General features: G+C 41.6%; 1 protein-coding gene across 6 annotated transcripts in view; it reads right to left on the bottom strand.

Annotated features, from left to right (window-relative positions):
* The window catches only part of cacna2d2a (calcium channel, voltage-dependent, alpha 2/delta subunit 2a), a 171,667-nt gene that overhangs the window by 51,722 nt on the left and 96,026 nt on the right, over positions 1-23,919 (bottom strand). For 5 of the 6 annotated variants that reach the window (XR_003984362.1, XM_030420234.1, XM_030420233.1 and 2 more), the window contains 2 exons: positions 10,971-11,015; positions 4,846-4,984 (listed from right to left, as the gene is read on the bottom strand). Coding sequence is in view for 5 of the 6 variants with exons in the window: in XM_030420234.1 (XP_030276094.1) it covers positions 4,846-4,984; positions 10,971-11,015 (184 nt within the window). In the remaining variant the exon portion in view is untranslated. The remainder of the gene's footprint in view (positions 1-4,845; positions 4,985-10,970; positions 11,016-23,919) is intronic. The other variant, XM_030420232.1, reaches the window with a different exon arrangement.

Raw genomic sequence — 23,919 nt, 5'->3', positions numbered from 1 at the left:
AATTACCATAGTTCCTCTCAGCTCCACTGAGCGTTTTACCACCTGTCAGCAATTGTTTTGGTTCACTCTTATGAGCCCTGTTTACAGCAGCAGCAGCCAGATATTTGCAGCAGGAAAGCTCTAAAAACCCACTGTGCACCACCTGCCCAAGTAAGCCACTAGCTGGTGAATAGTGGAGCATTTAGCTTAAGAGGACCAGATATATTTCTCAGGAGCTGGTGAAGACCCAATACTACAAGCAGAATGAATATTGGATTTAAGGGGTTCTGTGGAACTTCTGTGTTGTGCTGAAAGTCGGCCATTAGTTCATGTTATCAGACTTGATCATCAAACAATTGTTAGTTACTGTTGCTCTTTGTTAGCGGTGTGTAGAGAGGCACTGAGACGAGGCACTCAAGGACGAACACAAAGTCCCATCCTTTTGGACTGTCGCAGAAAATGTCATCCTACACAAAGAAATCCAAAGTCCAGCAGCTTTAAACAACTTGAACAAATCGTCCCCCAGCTTCTATAGGCAACCGGGAGAAAAGTGATTAATACATTTAAATTGCTACAAATTCTCACACAAAGCCACTTCAACACAGATCAGGTCATGGGGACACAACAGTTGACAAAACCAAAGTGGAAAATCACTTTAAAAACTGACGGTATACTTCAGAAAAAAGTTGTCAATATGTAAAGCAATCTTAGTTTTGTCCTGCGTAACACAAAGCATAAGACTAAGAAAGGCACAGGGGCTGGAACAACTGGACAAGTTGCACACGTTGGGGTGATAATGATGACTGTGGCGGGTGTGTGGGGTGGTGTGGGTGGTATAATCGCTCCATGCAAAACATTTAAGCTTTGCTCTTTCATCTGCACACAGTTAGCCAGTCCTCGCCATTCATTTCTGACAACCAAGTTTCTCACTGTGCCCGACAACAATAGCAAACTGACAACATGACGTTAGGCTGCTGGAAAAAGGCGCCGCATGCAGCGGATTTAAACTTCAAATTTAATGGAACGACTTCCCACATTCACTGATGGATTTCTTTATTCCCTGCTGGGAACAGTGGTGCTTATTTTTGCATACAAACACTAATGTAGTCATACACTGAATGTATGTTAAGCACACATAATTGCTACCTTTTTAAAATTGGCTGATTTACAACCTTCTATATTTTCAACATGTTACACCGTACATCCAACTGTAGAATGAGCCAATCTGGCTTAGTATCCTCTATCTACAGTCTGAACTCGGTCCAATTACCAGAGAGATTCCACCGGATCTACAAAATAGTCACCAAAGAATAATTTGTACATTCCCTCGCTATTTTTATCCTTTTTTTTCAGTGATTACTTGAAAGATTATGTTCCCAGAGCCCTTCCTCTGCAATTATTCAGCAAATCCCTGCATCTTCCTCACCATTTCTGTAACATTCACTCAGAGAATAGAACCTGTTTCCCCACAGACGACACCACCCACATCAATTTATTCCTTTGTGGCTGCGTTGCGATGTCCATTCTGTAATAAGCAGTGATAATTAGAAGAAAACTGTATGAATGTTTGACCTAAGCTAATTAGAAAGTTTGCAGACTTGGCAGCAGGAATCAGCAGTGGGATAATGAATCATAAAATGGTTCATTACTGCGCTCAGGGAACACTCTCAATCTCAATAAACGGACATGGGGCCTAGCAGACAAATCAAACCAGGACGCATGCACTGCCTCATTTAGCTGCTGAAAGGATCACAATAAAAAAAATGCTTCTTTTTTTGCTCTAAATGGTTTCTATTATTAAAGTGTCTCTTCTCGTTCACTTTACTCTCATCACCCTTTCCTTATGTCTTTCCAGGACACCCATTCTTGCTGTGACTGGCAACTCACGCTGCTATTTTCCGGCAAACAGTCATCTTATTCAGTGCATTAACAATGTGTACAAATCAAAGCAAAATACTCCAACGCAACTGAGCGCGGGTGCTAATAAACACTTGAGAATTTCGACTGCTGAACTGTTGAACATTCGGCTGTACTTTTGGACTGTGCTCCATTCTTCTTACAGTTTTCCTTTCTCTGCCTTTCCTCCGGCCTCCCCCCTGAGGAACAAGTGCTGAATCTACCCACACAAACTGCTTCTCCTCTGCTAATCCTAAACCCACAGATATGCCGTAGATCCAGACCTCTCCAGACCCAGAGGACAACACTCCACCCACATTAGTTTCCTCAGACATCCTCTCAAATGCACCCTGCAGGCTCCCACTGGTGGGACCTGAACAGAACACAACACGCAGATAATAATCCCCTTTCACCATCTCGCTAAAGCAAACGCAGCTCCTATGGCATGAACCTGATGTAAATGTCTGTAGGCTAAGCTAGATAAAACAGTATTCCACTGATTTAGCATTGAACCGCTATAACATTGTCAAACGATGGGAAAAAAATTATCAACATCGAAGCAGCGAAATTGAAGATATTGTAATTTCTTAATTTCACACTATTCTCCTTGTCCACTAACTGGTAAGACATTATTCTAATAGTGATAAACGCAGCAGGCCAGAACTTAAACTAGAACATGATGGCAACAATGGCTTTTCTGCCAGAATCTCTTTCTTAAATATAACCAAGTCTCACATAACATCACTCTGCTCTCGAGAGAAACCAAACACAACTAAGATTCAATAAAATCAGTTTATATGTATTTCCTTTCTCTCATCTTTAAACATTAATATTTGGTATTGAGGTAATCCAAAAGTTTCTGAAATCAATCAAGCTACATTACTTTTAAATTTTGACATTTGGATTATGTTACTGACTACATCAACAAGTAATTAGTTACTGTACCAGAATACATTTTTAAACCTAATAAAAAACGTTATCAAACCTTTTATCACACATGCAGTGGTACTCCTCAGGTCCTGCAAACTCACTTTGATGTGCAAAATCAGTTCCAGAGTTCCCCTTTTGCATTCCATGTTGGACATTTCAAAATGTCTGTTTCTAATGCCTACATTAGTAGCTTGTAAATTTGGTTTGGTGAGAGAGCATCTTTTAGAATTTATGTACATGTGGCACATGGGCAGCAACATGTTTTTTTAAACACTATTTATCAACAGTGACTAAAATGCAGCACACATGTTCATAATGGAGTTGGCACAAAATCTTCAGTTGGCAATTACAGCACAGCAGCCCGCGCAATGGGAGCTAACTAAACAACATCAATAGTAAACATTTTCCACAGAAGAAAAGTGAAAGAAAGGAAAATTTCATTTCACGCACTGTACCACCCTACTCTTCTAGTCTCCACCACCCTCAATCAAGAGGCCTTTATTCTCTGACTCATATCTTCAGACAGGAAAACCAGAGCTGGCACAAAATGGCTCTGGGAACAATGCGCAGGCCTGATTGCTCTTTTGTGAGTTAGCTGTGGCCTTTGACATCTCCTCCTGAACCAAGTGTCTAATTCTGACAAGATTTGTCTGGAGACACAGCTGGAGGGCATTGTTACAGACAGGTGCCATACACTGCCTGTTCAACAAAGGAGGCGAAGAGCTACACAATAACAGAAAAAAAAAATTGCCACTGTCAAAGTGGCTGTCTGCGTGCACATGCTCGGGTTTTTGTGTCTTTGGAGAGGCAGGCAGAGGGCGTCCAAAAGGTTAGAGGTGGATAACAGAGGGAACATGCCAAGCGAAATCAGAGCCCCAGAAGGTACATGTGTTCCCTTTTGTCCATTTGGCAGCTGCAGACTGAGGAGGGTGTTAAGTCCACGGGGCAGCGCAGTGCCAGGCAGGAAGGGCAGGGTCCACAAGCGGGGGACACCGTGCCCATGCAGGAAAAAAGAAAAAAATTACAGTACAGATCTGGTGTGAGAGACCGTCTGTCATCTAACATCATGTTAGTGTGCTAAAGTGCTGGCTGATAAAAGGGAGAAAGAGATTGAGCTAACATACTGAGAGAGAGGCGAGAGGTCAACTCATGACAGACGGCTGTCATCCAGCTATGCCTCAGCAGCTTTTGCATATCTTGATACATACATGATTGAAGGTAAAACTGCTGCCAAAAATCTCTATATATGCTCTATATTTTAGAAAGTACAGACTCCAGCAATGCAAACCTGTCAACAATTGATTTTTGTTTAGTCAAGGACATATATGACATTATTGAGCATAAACAACAATCCTAACTCAGCCATCATGTGAACTAACTTAAACGTCGCCGCCAGAGTAACACCAGTTAATATTAGGGTAGCTGATGGCTAGCTCCAGCTTCATTTGATTGGCTGAATAGCTATCTTCTATCTTATAGGTTAGATGTCCGCATGCAGAGTGTAAATAAAAATGTATTTTCTTTATCACCACATTGTCTTTTGCAATGTGTTTATCTCACATGTTCATTTGCAGTAATGATTTAAAACATGATGTATCAATCAGCACTATCAAAATCTCTAATTTTCAGCTCGTGTGACACTTTTTTTTATTTATGATCATACACTTGAGGACATACACAGACATTTATTCAATTAAATGTGATTTGGGCCAACAAGCTGACCCCTACCACATTATAAACACACTTGACAGTGATACCAAGTTTTGAAGCAATAATATGTAAAAAATGACATTTTGTCAAATTTGGTGCAATCTGTGTGCAATCTGCCTTTTTACTTTACAGTCAGTGATTTGCATTAAACACTTTTTTACAAAGTTTTTAGAGTAATTATATTATGCACAATATTGGATCCATAAAGAAGAGAGGCGAAGGTCTTGAGGTTACTGTAATGGGTGTGGCATTCTGTGTGTCTGATTTCTGCACATGAACTCTCACCTTTCCACCAAACACAAATGAGAAAAAGTATTTTTGTACACTTACAGCCTTTGTATATGTCTGTGGGAATCTGGACTGCACTTGAAGAGTAGTTGACCTTGTTTTTGAAATTTGGATCATCCACAAACTCCAACTCCAAAGACGTCGAGGTCTCCAGTGGGTTCTCCTCTTCTCCATCCTCCGCCTGCGGGGACACACACACACACACACACACGCATGCACCCACAAGTCCAAGTGAGCAAACAAAAAAAATGCATGGATAGAAAAACAGGGGAAACATGCAAATATAGCACCACATTCTGTCACCTCCCATATTGTGGCTTTACAGCGCCCATCTGTGGCTCTGGTGCATACAGTACATTATCTTTCCCTCTGACTCACACAGCATTTGGATAACGTTAAGAACAAAAATAGCAATTATTCCGCCTCTTGTCTGCCTCCAGATTTAGGTGGCTCTATACTCTCCCTCTCATCAGAGAACAACAGCAGGTATCAGAGCAGACGCTGAACAGAGAAACTCATTAGTACCCGAGATGACTATCACAGACACATGAGGTGCCATACAAATTAACCCCAACAATAACTAGCAACCAACACCACTTAATCACTGTTTAGTCTCCCACCCACTCGAATTAAAGCATATTTCGTATCAGGCTTTCTCCTCTCTCTCTCTCTCTCTCGCCTGTGAATGCTTAAACAGAAAACAGTGTTAATTCTGTATATTTCAAAGATGCTCTGCCACTTTTACAGCTTCTCCCCGGCCATTGTGCATCATGAGAAAGCCTGACACACATATTGCATTAGGAAAGTGTCAGATATCAAAGAAAGCCAGAAGATAATAAAGCAAAAGTGACATTTAAGCTTTTTATCTTGATGAGTTATCAATGGAGTACAATCTGTGCCTGTTCCCACAGGAGGAAGTGATTGTGGGACATGAAATAAAATGGCAGCCAGATATAACCCCACTCTCCTCGGCTCAGTTTATTACCTTATTCTTGATCAGATTTCAATGCATATCCTTAGAGATCTCGCTATAACCCTGTTAGATGCATCCTCAGTGAAACAGCACAGTGAAGAGTTCACATTTACAGACCAGCATTCAGAAAATTAAAATGTGGGAGGTCATAGTGGGAGTTTTTTTTTTTTTTTTTGAACAAACACAATATAATTAATGTGTGTTCATGCACTGAGCTCTTTGATACACTGCCATACAGAAGTAGCCTTCAGCACTGTCTGGCATCATACTTCTATCATTTTTCCTTTATTAGTCATCCTTCATTAGCCTTCATTCATCGAATACAAGTAAAACAAAACTCAAATCTCTGATGATTCCTTAAGCACTCTGCTGAAGAGCAAAACAACAACTACTGCAAAATGAATCTTTTGTGTTCAGCAAACGTGCGACTGCAATACATATTTTTCATTGTAATAAAGCAGCATGGGTTAATTGGATCTGACATCATAAAAATGGTTTGTTTTTTGGAGAAATTAAATCAAAACCCCATGTCCACAGCAGAAATTGATTGATGGGCCAACTTTAATTGACTATTAAAACGCAATTACAAGCTGGGGACAGTTGTGCTGAAGTCCCATTGAAAGTCAACATGAGGGACAATGCAGTGTCAATTTCTACGACTCTTACATCATCATAGTGCAGGATATGACCAGAAAGGAAAAGGTTAGGGCGGATAAATGCGTACCGATCTTACAAACTTGACATTCAACAAACAAATATAAATATCTCATCATCAAGCAGTTGATTCAAAATTGTTACACAGGGTTTGGCTTTGGGCTGAACAGTATGCCAAAACCATATAACTTTGTGTTATGGAATGGTCATTTTTTTAAATTACATTTTCACTGCAAAAAACTATAAGAATGATGAAAAGACTTCTGCTCGGGACTGTACCAAACAAGCATGTTCCCTTACGTCTATAGAATATGAGCTGTAGGGCATCTCTGTAGCACCACAATGCTTCTTTTATAACATTATGTTGTGACACATTTCATATTGTATCATAACAAATGCAGCTCCTTTGATTCAGATATTGCACTTGGCCATATTCAAAACTATTTTGTTCTTTGGTTTATTTAAAAACAGGGACAGTGTACAATAAATGTACTGTATCAGATATAGCAAAATGCTTATTTTCACCTGTTGTGCCTCTGCACATATGCCAATTTTGATTCATTGTTCAGCCCCAGTTTAGCCTCATCAAATTAAATGTCAAGCAAAGCAAAGTGGCAAAGCACTCATTTTTCTGAACATGGTATCTGACAGCAGAAAAAAATAGTTAACTTAAATGTGCAACTGACAAGACTAGTTGAAAAAACAAAAAGGCAAAGAACCTAAACAAAAAGGCACAGAATTCATACAGCTGAAGCAGTTTTCTATATTTTTACAATTTGGAGGTGCTTTATCGTCCCACAAAGTTCCTGCTGATCACTAATGATCAACAGGAACTAATGATCAGCTAAACTGAATGAGTGAGGAAGGAACCTACCAACATTTTACTGTCACTTTAAAGGGTCCTTAAGCCAGGTTAGATATGATTCCTTTAAATTAGTTTCAGTGCCGGGCCCTGTAGAGAAGAGCTTGATTGTTAGCCTGCTGTGTTTGCTTTTTTCTGCACCTTTGGGACCTGACCTGAGGCTACAATCTGGCGACCATAAAACTTGACAGGTAGACTTTTTCACTTTAATATTCCATGTTTTTAAAAATATCCAAGTCTATAACTGAACTTATGTTAAAGCAGAGGTAATGTAATCATTTATTCCATTTGCAAATTGATGTAATGGATGAATGCTTCCCGGTTGTATCCTGTTTTATCTGAATAATAAAATGACACAACTCTGGGATAGAATAAAATGTACTGTTGACCAAAAATGTTGGCACTTTAAACTACCAGTTCAATTGCTGTCAGATTTACATTTAAGGTAAACTGATACCCTCAACTTTGGGTTAATGTTGGTTTAGTACAGATTTGTTGACACAGTAAAAAGTAGAGAAGAACATCTTAAGTGGCAGGTTGACTATGGATCCATGGTACAGCTGATTAGGTTAAGGATGCTGGCTTTTTAACAGCACTAACTGTGAGGTTGAGGTGTTTGTTTATCACTCACTCTGACACTAATTCTGTCAATGTCGGGCAGGGAGGAGGTTTTTTTTTCTCCCCTTCAGAAGAGCCCAATCATAATTAACCATGGCAGCGTCTAATTAGGAGCTGAATAAATCCACACAGGAAAGACTGATTGGTTAATTTTCTTCAACCATCCACCACCTGTTTTGCTCGATTCATTACCCAATTTGTTAATTTTATCTCCCCGTTCTCAAGGTTTAATTAAAGGCTGAAGAGGCCAGAGATGACATTTTGAAGATTCTTTCATTCCTGCCTTTAGCCAACCAGGGCGAACCTGAAACGTGTCACTTATGACCCTGTAAGTCTGTGTGTGTGCATGTGTGGGTGGGTGTTTACTTAATTGACAGCCGTAAAGAGTGAGATAGTGAGGAAAACAACCCTTTAAAGGATTAAGAGAAAAATGTGCTGCCCTGCAAAAAAAAAATAACATTACAGTTTTAACACATATCACATGTACCGTTCTATGCTACGACGGAAACAATCAAATACACTTTGATTAAACATTAGAATAGTCAGACTTGTATTAATTTATGTATTAGATGACTGCCCTTCAAGTAAATTAAAGCCTAGAGATATGATTGACAGTATTATGGTAATTGAGTTAAAGTGGGTTCATGCAGCCCAAAGAATATTTGCATTTTACCTTTTGTCTGTTCTCTGCTAAAGCGTATGTTATAATCTTTTATGGGGAAAGAGGAGTGTGGGGGCTAATCTTGTCTGTTTTTGCAGACATACACATATTGTAACCAGTGGCCAATAGGCTTGAAAGGATCAGAACAGTGCATCAAGGAAAGAAACAATAAAAAATCAAATGTGTCAAATATGTAAACAGATATCTGCATATAAATGCAGACTGTAGGCGAGAGACAAGAGTTTGCTATCGGAAGAGTTCTAGTTTTCAGTTCTAGTCAGTTTGTAGTCCGAGTAGTATTGACCAATCACCTTTAAGTAGGCTTTGGTTGCCGACTATTGTTGAAGGCAAAAACGAGGGAACTAATTGACCGGAATGCAATCTCAGAACCCACCAGCTATCTTCTGAAGACGATTAAACTTTTGATTAGTTATTTTAAAACAAAATTATGTAGAAATTGGCATTTTGAGCAATTTGGCAGCCCCCAAAGTTTCTGAGTGCAACAACCCTGTCGTAAATACAAATCCCAGGTCTGTAACAATTTGTGAGACAAATCCCATTATATCATAACAATGTTACATGTGAGAAACTATGTTGAAGTAAACATGTATGTAATGCTGTGATCCTACCCTCTCACTGAAGTTAGAGAGCAGAAACAAGTGACAGAGACACCATTCACCCTGTTACAAGACACTGTACCATCAACATGATTTAGAAGCTGTTATTTTAAGGTTGAAAAGTTACATAATATTGCTTTAAAAATGAACGCAAAATTGCGTTTTGATATCCCAAATTGTTAATCTGACTGTAAAACAATGACCTGCTTACAGGGGAGTCTTGGCCTGGATATCAATGTATCTGGATATCCGCTATTAACACCGAAGCCCCAAAACACTGGCTGTTGCCCCAGAGGCCAAATCATCATCAGGTGATAGCTGATGTGTTCTGAGATTGGGTAGGTAGTTGAATGAGAAACACATAATATCAAATAATATTATAAAAGCATTGAGAACTCTTTTGCTAATTCAGAGATGCAAAACAATGTGTTCTTAAGTTTTGAAAGATTGGGTCCTCCTCCACATCACTCACAGTCGTTTGGTCTGCTATACAAACAGGCACCTCTGCACACATTTTGCAGGTAAAAGCATCTGTGGTGCAGGAGTTTGTTGGTGATGGCTGACCTCTAGACCTGTGGTTTACTGCCCCCCCTCCCCACCCAAAAAAACATCAGACGTTCTTCGGCAAATGGAATCATCACAGGCACTTTTATATCAAGGGTAAAGTGACAAGAGGAGAAAGTAAGAGGTATGGAATACAGGATAGGAAATAGAGGAGACAAGACTTGGATAAAAGACAGCCAGCCAATCACTTACCTTTCTTAGAACAGAATTCTTATCATATCTCCCAAAAGGTAAAGGATTTTCACTGCAGTGGTGGAACCGTAATTGAAAGGGGTCATCACATTACAAATCAAGATTCAGATAGGTGAGTACTGGTGGTTGACTGCTGGGTTGCAGGGACGACCTCTGCCTGACCTCTGCCTCTGTCTTTGGGTGGTGAGGGGTTGGTGAAGTGGGGGTCAGGAGTGTGTCACTGGCTCGGCCTTAGTGTGGCATGTTAATGATGACTGATGCTCTCCAATTAGATGTGCTGACAGGCCCTAAAGCGCTGTGTCATTAATCACAGGAGTGGCGTGCACAAAGAGAAAATCACACCATGATTTATTGCCCCTCTGCCTCCCTTTCTCGGTCTCTTCTCCTCTCTATCTCACTCTCTTCCCATCTTTTTGTGCTTTGGTGATCTAGGGGGGATTCTTGCACTCTTCCTTGAAACTTAATCAATCAGCAGGCACAAGCTCCGAGTGTGACCTATCTTAAGGTGGATCTGCAGACTATGGCCAGACTGGTGACATGGTGAGACCAGAGACTTCCTGGAGGAACCCAGATTGCAGGTATTTCCCTGAACATTGTTCATAACCTCAAGTATTAATGACACGCACGATAGAAATGGTGTCCTGGTGGAAAAAAGTGTGATGTGTTTTGGAAGGAGGTATCTTGATAGACTAACAACCTTCACAGTTGAGGTCTCAAGTGGAAACAGTGAGGGTCCATGAGGAGGGTAGAAAACTGGATATTAGACTGGGGGAGGACAGCTGAAGTCACTGTCACATGCATGTTGGCTTGCCCCTGCCCTGTCACACCAACTCACCATAAAGCACCTCACTAACACACACAGACAGCCCAGGGGCCTGTGACCGGAGGGGGGGGGGGGGCATCAACACCGAGGCGGCCAGGGGGAAGGGTTGGGTGGGGTGGGGTTGCAGGAAAAGGATGGGAAGCGGGTAGGATTCAGGGTTTGAGGCAGGCGGGGAGGGGGAGAGCAGTCCGTACTGTACTCACATAGTCTGAATCCGCTTTGGAATCGTAGTATGAAATGGCATTCTCCTGTGCAGAAAAGAAAAGTGGAAAAGACAGGTGATGAGAGAAGATATAGCAGCGTCTATATCAGCCCCGACTCATTGCGGTGGTGAGCTAGAGAGAGTCATGGTTATATTCCATCACACTGTTCAGCATGTGAATATAATCAGCATCACAGAACACAGGAGTAGTAGTGTGATGTGGAATGACAGTCATGAGAAGGCGAGCAGATAGCTGTACAGATATCCGAGGATGTAATGCATCTTTTTCATTTGTATGATGCCAAGAATGCAGCACATGTTCGAATTTCGTGTTGGAACATTTTTCACGTGTTGTGGAAAACTGCTGAAAAATGTAAGTGTGTGTGGCGCTGTGGTATGAGCTCAGATGTGACATGGAGTAAAGTGGTTTGCAGTGAGAGGAGAATAAACTCAAAATATTGCTCTCTCTGGGAGTCTTATAAACCTCAGCTGGCTGTGTTTTTAGTCTAGGCAAACCGCTCTAACAAGAGGAAAGATACAGAGAAAGGAAAATAATGTAAATATATGCAATTGTGTTGCTCTGTTTTGCTCTAATTACCAGCTCCAGTTGCCCATCATCAGCCGCAGCCCCAGATTCAGTCTTTTGCCACCCTGCTCCCAGCCTTTACCCCCTGAGCGGAGACCCCCCCACTCAGCCCTGCTGCCAACCTCTCCTCCTCTCAACTGATGTCCTTATCTCCCATAGTGGACGGCGTGAGGGCGGGCAGCGGGTACATACAGTGAGCAGCGGTTGTGGTGCCTGCCTCATTATCATGAGGAGGCTGGCTGAGGACGTGCTCTCAAGGGCACCACAGTAACTGACTCGCCCTCACTGGAGGAGCTGTGGTCATGGTCGGATGATGGAGGACGCCTGACAGAGAAAGAGACAGTATACTGTACGAGTCTCACATGATTTACTCAGTCTGACTTATTTTCTTTCAAGTTCTGTTTGTCTCTTGATCGCTTTTGCCATTTTCATCTCTCTCCCGCTGTCTCACTCGCACACATTCTCTGCATTTGTTTAACTGGTGCAGAAAGACACACACACACCTTCGTCAGTATTCTCTTTCTCTGTCAGCCCCCATCTTCCTTTCAGTCCCCTTTGGCGTGAGAGTCTCTCTACACACCATGACCAGGGTCTTGGTTGGCCTCCAGTGCTAATCAGGAAGTCAGTCATGAGCTCAGCTCAGTCCCTAACAACTCACCAAAGAAACACAGTATGATCAAAACTCACACTGACATCAAACGTGGGGCGAACCAGCCTGGACGCAGCTTGTGTCTTTGGGTAATGAGCGCGGACAAGATAAGAGGAGGAGCAAAATCTGCCCCCTGACACATCTCCTCATCTTACCAGCACTCCCTCTGCCTCCCCAACTCTGTCAGAGGGATCAGGAGTGAGGAGGGAAGGGAAAGAGCTGAGTGTAGGAGGGATCAGACTGGATCGTTCAGGGACTACATTGGGTTAAGTTAGGGTTAGGATGGAGGCTGAAGTCCAAGCAATTTAAAGGGATGAATTGAGAGGAGAGAAATGGGTGGTGGTGGTGGAGGTGGTGGTGGTGGTAATGGTGGCGGGTGCAGCAGGGAAAGAGCTGCCAAGGCTAAAAATAGCCCGTGCCTCTGCAGAGAGAGAAGAAAAAGAGAGAGGGAGAGAGACCGTGGCAGAGCAACAGTGTTGTTGTGTCTGCCAGCAGGATTGATCTGGAGCCCAGTCCTGCTTAGACTGGTCCCTCGCTTCTAAAGAGTTTACTCTCACTACTGCAGCATTACAACTCATTATTCAGGACTGCTTCCTGTAAATAAATGCTCGGTTCCTTGCACCCAAGGGACACCGTCCAGCAGCTTTACTCAAACAAATGCACTCAAATAAACATACCACACATTACTGAAGAGAGAGCTCAGTGAGAAGTCCAGCACTCTAGCTCCCTTGCTTACACTTCATCATTGCAGTGTTTTTTGTACCCTTCCATTATAACTGCTCTTTCATACTAATAATAACAATATATAACAGAGACAGGTTATAAATCATAAGGGAAAAAATGAATTAACGATCAGAAAACACATGGCACAAGAGGTCAGAGGACAGTTTGACAAGCATGAATTTGAAAGGTTTAAACCGACACCATCATGAAAACTCTTTTGTAAAAATAATGTCCATCCCTCCATTTTCCTGTTTGCAATGGAGCACTGAAGCTGCTCTGAGACATTTCATGTTGGTTTTTCCTTTGATTTGTCACCCATCTGTCTTTGGTTTCATGTCTGTTTGCTGAGCTGGACAGCTGTGTTTACCTTACTGTTTACACTTCACATATCACTTAGCCGTGCTAAACCCACACCGTGTACATACAGTAGATCCTTAGCATGAGCAACATTAGTAAAAGCATTAGTAGCACAACATTCCTTTCTGTGCAATTGTCTTCAATTATCTTGCATTTTTTTGTATACTAAAGCCCCCTATTTAGTTTTTACAAACAGTATGTAAACAGGTTAAAGTCAGTAGTAATGTAGGCAGATACAAGTCTATTTAAAGTCTTTATTAGCATAGTGCATTTGTCAGCAATCATTGCTTCCTCCTGTGCAGACCTATTTTGTATCATTGCAAATGTTTATACTAAATAGCTATTCATTATCCGTTTATGGGTGCCCACAGGAGGAGTTATAGTTGCTGATAAATACCTAAATAAACACTTAGGCTTGCTTTTAGTAGGAACCCAATAGATACTTGATATTTGGAGAGGATGCCAACACCGACATTAGGAAGAAAAAGAATCAGATATTGATATATCGGCTGATATAGATACATTATTTGCAAAGATCCCTGAAATGTGGTTATCAAACACTTGTGAAAAGTATCTTTGCAGCCAAATTATCAGTACAATGGCAACAAATATCAGATTATGGCTATTCTACATGAAAATGATGGCACGCATGGACAAGTTGAAGTCAGCGTGTGAGGCACTTAAGCAAAAACTTCATGTCCAATTCTCTGAAACTGTCAAAACAAGAAACGCATAATTTCCCTTTTTTGGCTTATTTTGTATTCTTTAGTAAGCCAAATATTGTGATGTACTGTTGGATGATTGTCTTGCAATATACTAATGAACGCAGAATAGTGATACTATTGTTATCGTGGGCAATGTATCATGAATCTAATCATATCTTGAGTCACTTTGTGATTTCGACCCTTGTTGGCAGCATATATGCCAATACCGAAGTGTCTGTGACAGGCCAATATCTGCTAAAACAATGTCGGTCAAGCTTTACTATTAATACATTTATTTAAAGTTTCTATAGTAATCATAAATGCTACAGGGACTTTGAGTGAATTGCTATACAAAATACAATTGAATAGATCAGAAAAGCTGCAGCAGAATCAGCTCTAATCCTATATTTAGAGTAGGTGGGATATGATATAAATTATTTAATGAATGAAGTTGTTGCCTTTTTGCAATATCATGACAATAAACCCGCTGAACACCAAACCTACTGAACACTGCACCCTCTGTCTCTAACTACACGGAAATGCACAGAAGAGCTGGCTCCATGTGGACGAGTCCTAGGCCACCATGACCCTCTGAGCGGCCCCCAGGGTAGCATGGCCATCTGTTGTGGCTGGTCACAGGTCTCTATGGGCTCAGGGTCTGGGTTAAACAAACATCTGATACAGACACCAAGCCAGAAATTACCCCACACTCGTCTCTCCACAGAGCCTCCAACACCCTGCTGGTCCACACACGTATAGCATGCTCAAACACACTTATATACTATATGTATGCAGTTGCTAATGTGCGCACAGAGGAAGTGCACGCACAAGGCCGAGCGTGCACACACAGAGAAACACACAAAGTCGGAGAAAGTCCCACTGACACAAAGTGCTATCAGTAAATTAAATCTATCATGCTGAGTGGACCAACAAATTCCAAACAGGAGACAAACACTGAGGTCAGGTGATGATCTCCTGCCCCTCCCTCACATCAATCTTCCTCCGCTCATCTCCGTACCCTCCTCCTCTCCCTCACCTCGCCCTTATCTCGATCTGCTTCCTCTCTCTCCTCCCTCTGCCACCTCCTCCTCCTCCACCCTGTCTTATCTTCATCTTTCCCAATCTCTCTATCCTCAATACCAGCCTCCTCTCGCCAATTTCAGATTTCAGCAAAAGCAGTGGCGCGTAGGTTAGATGCCTACTGTTGCTATAGAAACCGCCCCTCTGCTTTAGATTACAATGTGACTTTGTCTCCTCGCCAGGGCTACGTCTGCTCGTTTTTATGTCTGACCAGATACATGCCTGCCCGTCTTTTGTCTGTATGAACGTCTGTCAGTCCATGCACTGAGGAGGTTGTTCCTCTGCCAGCGTGTTTTCTTGTCATCCGTACCAGCTGCATGTTATTTTAACATCACCCATGGCTTGTAGTTACACATTTAAACTTCAAAATCTCCTTTCAAGTGAAGGTCGGAGCCTTTAAATTCACAGATTTCATAATATGTGAAGAGGACCTTGACAGTGATTTATCTGGCGAGGCAAAGGACAACAATACGTGATTGAAAAATGGCTGGTACATAAAGGCTGTCATATGTGGGGGTACATGTAATGATGGAGTGTGGTAACTGGGACTAAATCTTTTGAATTTTGAATCTCAGGGCTCTTTCAATGGGCTGTCTGAGACAGGTTGACATTTGGGTGTGACACAAGCGCTCCATCATGGGTGGGGACAGATTACAGTCATATTCATATCTCCTCTGGACACCTGCTAATGATTTTATAATTACAGAACACACTCTGTGCCTCCGCCGTGCCCTCGGGTGTGCACACAAGCATGCAGAAAACACGCGCACGCCAACACGCGCACACACACACTCTGCACCTCTCTCCTGGCCCCGATAGTCTAGCAATCATTCGTAGAACCAGTTTCCCTAATGGAAGCTGACATTATATCAAACACAATAAAGGATTTCATTTACTGCTCTTCATTAACCCACGCACATCAGCCCATAAGGTACACACACACACACACTAACACACAAAGCTTCATTTACTGTGAAAATGCAACCTGAATACAGACGGAAAAGCTAAACAATTTGATTTGGCTGCAGAGAAAAACTGCTTACGTAAAGTTTGAAAGCAAAAGCTGTTATGGAACTATACATTCTCACTCCTCTTATCTCCTCCACTCCAATCTCCCCTCTTGTCTCTACCCATCTCTCCCTCTGTCCTTCCATTTCCACAGCATCCTTATATCCCATCTCTGCGTGTCAAACAGTATGAAACTCAAGACATTCTGGCGAGACCTCTCCAGTGAGAGGGGAGAATGCAATCCTCGGGGCTAAGAGCATACTCTGAGAACACTCCGACTCTGGTGCACACACACACACGCGCACACACACACACACACACACACACGCGCACACACACACACACACACACACACGCGCACACACACACACACACACACGCGCACACGCACACACACACACACACACACACACACACACACACACACACACACACACACACACACACACACACACACACCACAGGTGCATTATCATTTACGTATGTTAAGTAAGATTTGACTGACATCCAATTTCATCTGGAAATTGAATCATAAAGGAAATATATACACGAGGGCGTTCATGCTAAAAAGAGAGAGGTCAAACTGAAATCACACTGCGCCTCAGAAACAAATGTGTTGAGCTCATTTCCTGTAGTTTATATGACCCACACGCTTGCGCAGGTGTCAAAAGGTGAGTTCCTGAAATATACTTTTCAAAGAGAGGCAAATTAATCACAGAAATGTACACATTTGTCAGAGATCTTTAAAGGACTTTGATCTTGAATTGCTTGGGTTGAATAAAATATGACTTCTTGTTCTTTGGTGGATTCATCTTTGATTCAGGGAATGTCAAATCCTCTCCTCTACTGGATCAGGCAATATGCTCATTCATGGATTTGTGCTGACCAAAAATCCTTTTTACTCCTAAAATCTCTTAAAATGTGAGATCCAGAAGTTAGACAGGTCCAAGTGGCAGAAATGGAGCTGAAATACAAGCTTTTATCGGTTGTTTACCTGATAGCGGTCCAATAAATTAAGCTGATGCAGAAGAATACAACAGCATTCATTTTATTTATATATGACTTTTGTTTCCAGTGAGATATTACTGAGTGTATATGGATATTACTGTTGCATTTAGTTCAGTTACTTTATTATTTATGCTTAAAAGTCAAAAGTTTAACCTGATCCAAACCATATATGACAGCAACCATATAACATCAATACAGGGTTAGCAGGACACAGCTATTAAAAGACAATACGAATATTTATGTATACCTTTTACCGGCTGTGAGCAAGTCCAAGTATTGGAATTGTTATTGAGAAGGATAAAAAAATGTGCTCTTGGCGCAGTCACTTGTTTTCCATTTATATTGTTTGTTTCTATATTTAAAGGTTCATTTACCAAGCACCTCTATCCTGGAAGAAGCCATTCAGTGCCCTGTCTCATCACTTTACAAATAAATGCAGACAAGCTGTCTGAGGTGTCTGGTCTGAAAAATATGGCTGTTGTCTTAACCATTGAAGGTCACCAAAATGCCTCTTTATAATGTCAAGTCAATAAAGAGTCAACCAGCAAACTAGATATTAAACTGTTGGCCTGGAAGACAGACAGGGACGGGGAGAGAGAGCTATTGAGCTAGAGTGAAACTCCGATATGGAAGTGCATGACGGAGGCCTTGGGCGCGGCTGCCTCCCTCCCTCACTCTGTCTCTCTCTCTCTCTCTCTCTCCAGCTCTCTCATTGGCATGCTCTGCATCTCCAGGCTTTTAAGCGATTAGGGAGCTGCTGAGACCATCGCGTCCAAGCATAGCTCCATGCAGATGTTCATTTGTATGCCAATAAACAAATGTGCCCCCAGATTAAAGCTCCAATACACAGTGCAAATTCAGCAAAGTGAATGGCATTCTCCATGCATATCTCATCAATGTCTAGCTCGTCTTCTTCAGACGGAGCAGCGTGCCTCCCTGAACTGCTTGCTCACTTCAAAGGGCTCTCGTAAAGATGGGCAGCAACCCAAGAGATAGATGACAGTGAGGGAGGAGCAGGGGAACAATTGAGGAAGAGAGACATCTTGATTATTGTGAAATTAAAAATAAGTAATTTAAAAATTATTAAGGTTACATATGCCAAGCAACATTTCATGCCCCCAATTCCCCCCCATGAATCTGCAAATTCTGCTCTTTAAACGTCTCTTTGTAAACATCCTGCAGGTCACAGAATCCTATTTTCTCTTCTTTTTTTCCCTCTTTCTCTTTCTCTCTCATCTATGCTTTGCTGTCTCTCCCTTTCAGAGCCTGACACTTCCCCTTGGTAAAAGCAGTTAAATCAGTCTGTGAATATTCCAATCCAGCGATAAGGAAAGAGGGCTTTGTCCTGCTGCACTCTGGGTAATGCTGCTCTCCATTGTTGGCTGACAGGGCTCCATTGAGTAGCAGGTTTTAACACTGATAGCATCACCACACTGCATGGACACAGTGCCAGATAAAAAGCCTATCCAACATGACACACGCATGCCAACACCTCCCCAAACAAGCCCCCCAATCTGATCATCGGTGGAGAAGCCGGAGAGAGGTGCTGTAACACCAAATAAAGACAAATAAGATAAACAGGCCACGGCAATATTAGCGCTATCATGGGGTTCCGGAGGGATTTGATAAAGCAAATGCAATTATCCCCATACTAACATTTTTATGGTATCTCTAGCTGGGGTGACCAGTCACAAACGATCTGGTAGTCAGTCTGGACCTCCTTGTCCAATCCCACTGCAGCTCGGTGCGACACCGGAGCTCCACTTATCGGAGCGAAATGTTTCCAGGTTCCATTTCCATCCAGCCGCTTTTCATTTTGCGTGTGTTTTTCAGCCATTTTACCACCGCTAGTCCACACAGAGTCCTGAAAAGTCGCCACCCCCTCTTTACAGGCTGACTGAGAGTGGCCAATCAACAATCAGCACCGGCCAAAGGAAACCTGTTATTTTCGACCCCGTAATCATTTCCATCAGATGCCTTGCTGTCCCTCACAATGATTCGAACATTCAAATGACAAAGGGAAAGCCTGCTTTAAGATATCTGCAGACAGGCACCACAGACAGGCGCCAAGGACAGCAGGGACAGAATACAGCGAGCACACAGTAAAACCCGAGCAGGCACCTCTTCTTCTGCATACAGCATAACCAGCCTGTCACGTACAAAATGACATCCTGGCTGCTCAGACACACCAATTTTGTTGAACACTGTCTGACTAAGGATGTTTTGGACATAAAATATATAGTTTTGTTCCTGCAGACGTCCCTTTAGATTGGGACTGGATAAGACAATATAGGTCGTTAAGTCAGAAATTCTCTATGATAGAAAGGCATCATGTGCTCAGAGATAGAAGCTGCTTCTCATTATCGATTATGCTACAGACTTTGTCCACAATTAAGTGATTAATCATTTAGTCCACAAAAATTTAAAAAATGTGTGAAAATTATATATCACACATTTCCCAAAATCTAAAGGGATGTCTTAAAATGGCTTCTTTTGCCCAACCAACAGTCCAAAAGCCAAAGACTCTTAATTTACTAAAATAAATAATAAAGTAATAATAAAGAAAAGGAGCAGATATTTATATTTAAAGGCCCAATTTCCCAGCTCGTCAAATAATGACGCTTTGAGATTGTAGGTCTGGTTGGCTGCCATTACAGAGCGTCAGTGTTTGATGAGCTGGGAATTCTTACAAATTAGACCTTTAAGAAAATGGACCCAGGAAATGGTTGACATATGTTGACTTATAAAATACTACAATACCAATCAATTACAAAAAAAATAGCTGCTGATTAATCTTCTTTCGATCGACTAATCATTGCAGCTCTAAATTAATCGATTATCAGAATTGTTGTCACCATGAACCACAACATTTCCATTCAAGCTCCGTTATTGTTGTTGTCATGTTTTCCATCTCTCTCTCTCTCCTCATTTCCTTCTATCTCTACTGTCAGTTCCAATAAAAGGCATGAAATAGCCCAAAAAACAAATTTTCTATCAAAAACAAATCAATTTATCACCCGATTTACGCTGTAAGACACTATATGCCGATATCTAAGACAAACCAAAAAAGAGAAAATACTGAAAAAGAGAGTTATGTCTTGGGCGCATTTTAACTTAAAACATCTTTTTTAATGACCCTGCTCTGACCAGAAGCGCCTTTAAAATAACATTTCATGGGTGTTGGCCATGGGAAAATCAAGGTCTGCGGCGTGGCTCGCTGGATTTCTCTGACTATTGATTCCCATCTCCTGTGAGGCAGGGGAATCGATCAGTGGGATTTAGACATGGGGGCGACTCTCTCAACCCTCCCTCCTGGCGAGCATGCAGCATCACAGTTGGGCAAACTCCTACTGACTGAAGGCTTACTGACACACCTGAACTTTTCTCTTTTTACCCAAGCATTTCTCATTGCCTCTTCCCATACTCCACCATTTCTTTTATTCTGAGTCAACTCAGACTTGGCCAAATGTCCCTGTGTAGAACGGCATGAGTTTTCAAGAGGTCTCTCTTGGAGCAGCAGAGAAACATTAAGGGTGAGATGTGGAAAGGAAAAAGCAACAGGAGAGGTGATAGAGAGAAAAGAGTTGAAAGACAAAAAAGGAGAAAAGGACATTTCTACCTTGGAGAGCGCCACTTAAATAAATTATAGCGGTCTGCAATCAAGAAGCTAAAATCACCTAACTGTTGGGTCACCACAGCAACGAAAACCCTGATCAAAGCTGTGAGTCGAGCAGCATGTGATGTGTGAGAAAAGAGAGGAGACAACAAAAGGATAGGAGAAGCTACAGTTGAAATGGGAGTTTAAGATGAAGCCTAACTGATCGAATGTGGCTGAATCCACACGGACACAAACTCGAAGCGGTCTGTTTATGGTGTCTGTGCGTGTTTGCATCCTTTTCAGAATATAAGTAAAACCTCGGCCCAGTTTCCACTGAGGCATCCACACCATCAGATACATCTGATTGGGAGGAGGCTCTGCTAAATTGTAACCTGTGTAGGAATTTCTCCCCACACTACCTCTCCTCATTTCTTTCCCTTCCAGTGGCGAGCAGATGGAAGTCCGTTCCATGGCTCAGGATTCAGTGATAACACTGTTTATGAGTTCCATTACGTGCTCGGCAGGCTGCGAGCACTCTGTCTCAGCGCAGCCATAAGGAAGTTAAAAAATAAATAAATAAAAAGAAACCTGCTCACAATGAAAATAGATGCAGTTTATTTGTGATTACACAATGTGGCTATGCTTATCAGTGAGCATTTAAAAAGGGCTCACATAGCTAAATTCCCCACTCCCACTCTCGGCTATGGAGATCCTGTACCGTTTTGGTTGCTGTGGTGCAGTTGGTAAAACGATTTTTATTCCTAGTTTTGCTTTAGAAGGTCTGAATCAAACTGTAAAAAGGAAGGAAAGATATGGGAAATACAGAGCACAACATGATGGCCAGTGTGTAAATAAGATGCTTAAAACATGTTATCACCTGCAGATAAAATGCCTGTTGCTTACTAATGTTTGCTCTACTCATCTTCTCCTATAGGTTTAACTCAACTAAAGAAAAAATGTCACAATTAAGCAGGAAAACCTTTTCTAACAAATATTTAAATGCATGTGCTTGGAGAAATGGTTAAATACTGCCTGTTTTGGTTAATCCAGTTTAAAGTGTGAAAACAGTGGTTTGGTAACATTTCTAAAAGACAAAAAAAGAAATTAACATGTTGAGAGTAGAGCGAGATGAAACAAAGCCCGAGTGAGGCGTCTCTTCGTTTTCTGTCTATTTTTACCAGAATCTGAATTTGAATCTGTCAAAGGCAGCCCTCATAAGACTAATGTATTCTGTGGCTAATGGAGCTGGTAGCTTCGAGGGCTGGGCTGAGAGTCGCCACAATGATTCTCGCTCATTTCCTCTGAAGGGCCAATTATCTCAAATAGAGGCATTATGAAAGAAGCCGAACTTGGTCAAGTGAACAAACCCTCGCAACTCTACCTAGTGCCCCCAGCACTTAAGGTCATGTTACACCTCGGAGAGGACCTATTGTGACATAAGGACAGTGAATCTCGCTGAAATACTGGCTAAGTGTGGCTATGAAAAGAAGAAAGTATGGACAAAGAATTGCCAAGAGATAATTGAGAACAGTGCAAGCTATTAGCACTGGGGGTCTGTATGAATAGTATTACAAAGTTACAGATGAACATACATGTGTGAAGAGCAAGAAAGAGGTCATACGAATACAACTGTGTTATGTATAAGAGTGGGTGGTTGAGTGGAGATGAAGAGAGAAAGAGGCAGAGGGAGAAGAAGAGATTGTGTTGTCCTATGATGAAAGGCCTGATTGATTAGAGAGTGATGATTGCAGTAAATGGCCTGGAAGATGGCTCCATCTCTGTTTCCCGTTTTCTCCATCTCTTTTACCTTCTTCCCTCACTCGCTTGCTTTCTCACTTACACCTCTCTCTCTGTCTCTCTCACTCTCTCTCCGTGCTTCTCTTTGTCAGCCCCTCCTTTCTCCCTGGTTTCATCATGGCAACCCATCAACAGAGTGCCTCTCTCTCCCCTAATGGCACAGCTATTAGCACTAATGCATTTCAAACGTACAGCAGCTGCCACATCACAATCTGATGGAAAGTACATGTCTTCCTCCGATCTCCACAATATCTGTCCTTTCTTGCAACCAATCTTGTCACTCTGTTCTAACGTGTTGCGCTTGATGTTAACCCTCCTTCAGTTACGCGACAGTGGTCATCATCTGTAGCCAGTATACGATGGGAGATGAGTAGTTAAACAACTGAGTGACGACAACGTCCCTGATAATATATCACTGAACATATATCGCTGAACATGACAGTGATGCTGACGAGAGAAAATTCTCTATTTTGCAAAATTTGAAGCACAGTTCATTTCAGGAAGCCATTTTTTAGAGTTTCAAATTAACTGAGACACACAAAAACAACGTAATGCCATATTTTGCAGTTTGGATGCATTTTATAATGAAGAATAATGCTAACCAACCTTCACTAAGTCACTGAAAATGTTGGTCATATTAAGGCAGCTGAAGCAAGTTGTGAAAACAACACAACAAATTATTTAAGTAAGTCTATGTGGCTAACAAACTGTTATCACAACCAGCAGAGCAATACTAGCATTATTTCATAGACATGTTTCTGGGCACCAAATACTGTAAATATAAGACCAATATTAACTCTCCTTTTACCTCAGTCTTTGGTCCCCACCAACTCCTGTGAGATATATACTGTATATAAAAATATGTTTCTTTAGCTGCTAAGTAGTGGCATAGACATAGAGTTTTAAGAGAGGTTTTTGGATATAAAATCCGAACAATAATCCGAAAGAAACATTAGGAAATATAGATGCGATTGAGTGTGAAGATTCATAGTAGTCATGTCCACATTGATTCTTATTCAAACCAAACCAGACTCTGTGGACTCCCATATTGCTGAAACCACTTAATTAGCTAATAAAAACAATTTTAATTGATGTAAAAGGGGAAACTGAACTGAATTCTTGAATAGTGTATGTGTTCCCACAGAGGGAGAAGTATTTCTGATGATAATGTAACGTTGGGATATTGTTTGTGCTGTCCTTGTGAAAAGATTTGTTGACTGTAGGCTAACCATTACAAGGTATTAAACCCACGACATTAGTCATTGTCACTGGACCCACACATGACCTAAGTTAAACTGGGCCAAGCTCAGCATTTATCATATATTCAAACTGACACATGAGAGAAGAATCTGAGAGAGTTTCTTTCTAGTTTAAGAATGGAAATTGTAAAAATCCACAACTGTCACTTTAAATAAAGGTCTTGACAATTCAAGATAACCC

Source organism: Sparus aurata, chromosome 6 (genome assembly GCF_900880675.1).
Source record: "Sparus aurata chromosome 6, fSpaAur1.1, whole genome shotgun sequence".
In the NCBI taxonomy this organism is placed as follows: Eukaryota; Metazoa; Chordata; class Actinopteri; order Spariformes; family Sparidae; genus Sparus; species Sparus aurata.
This window is presented reverse-complemented; position numbering and strand designations above follow the sequence as displayed.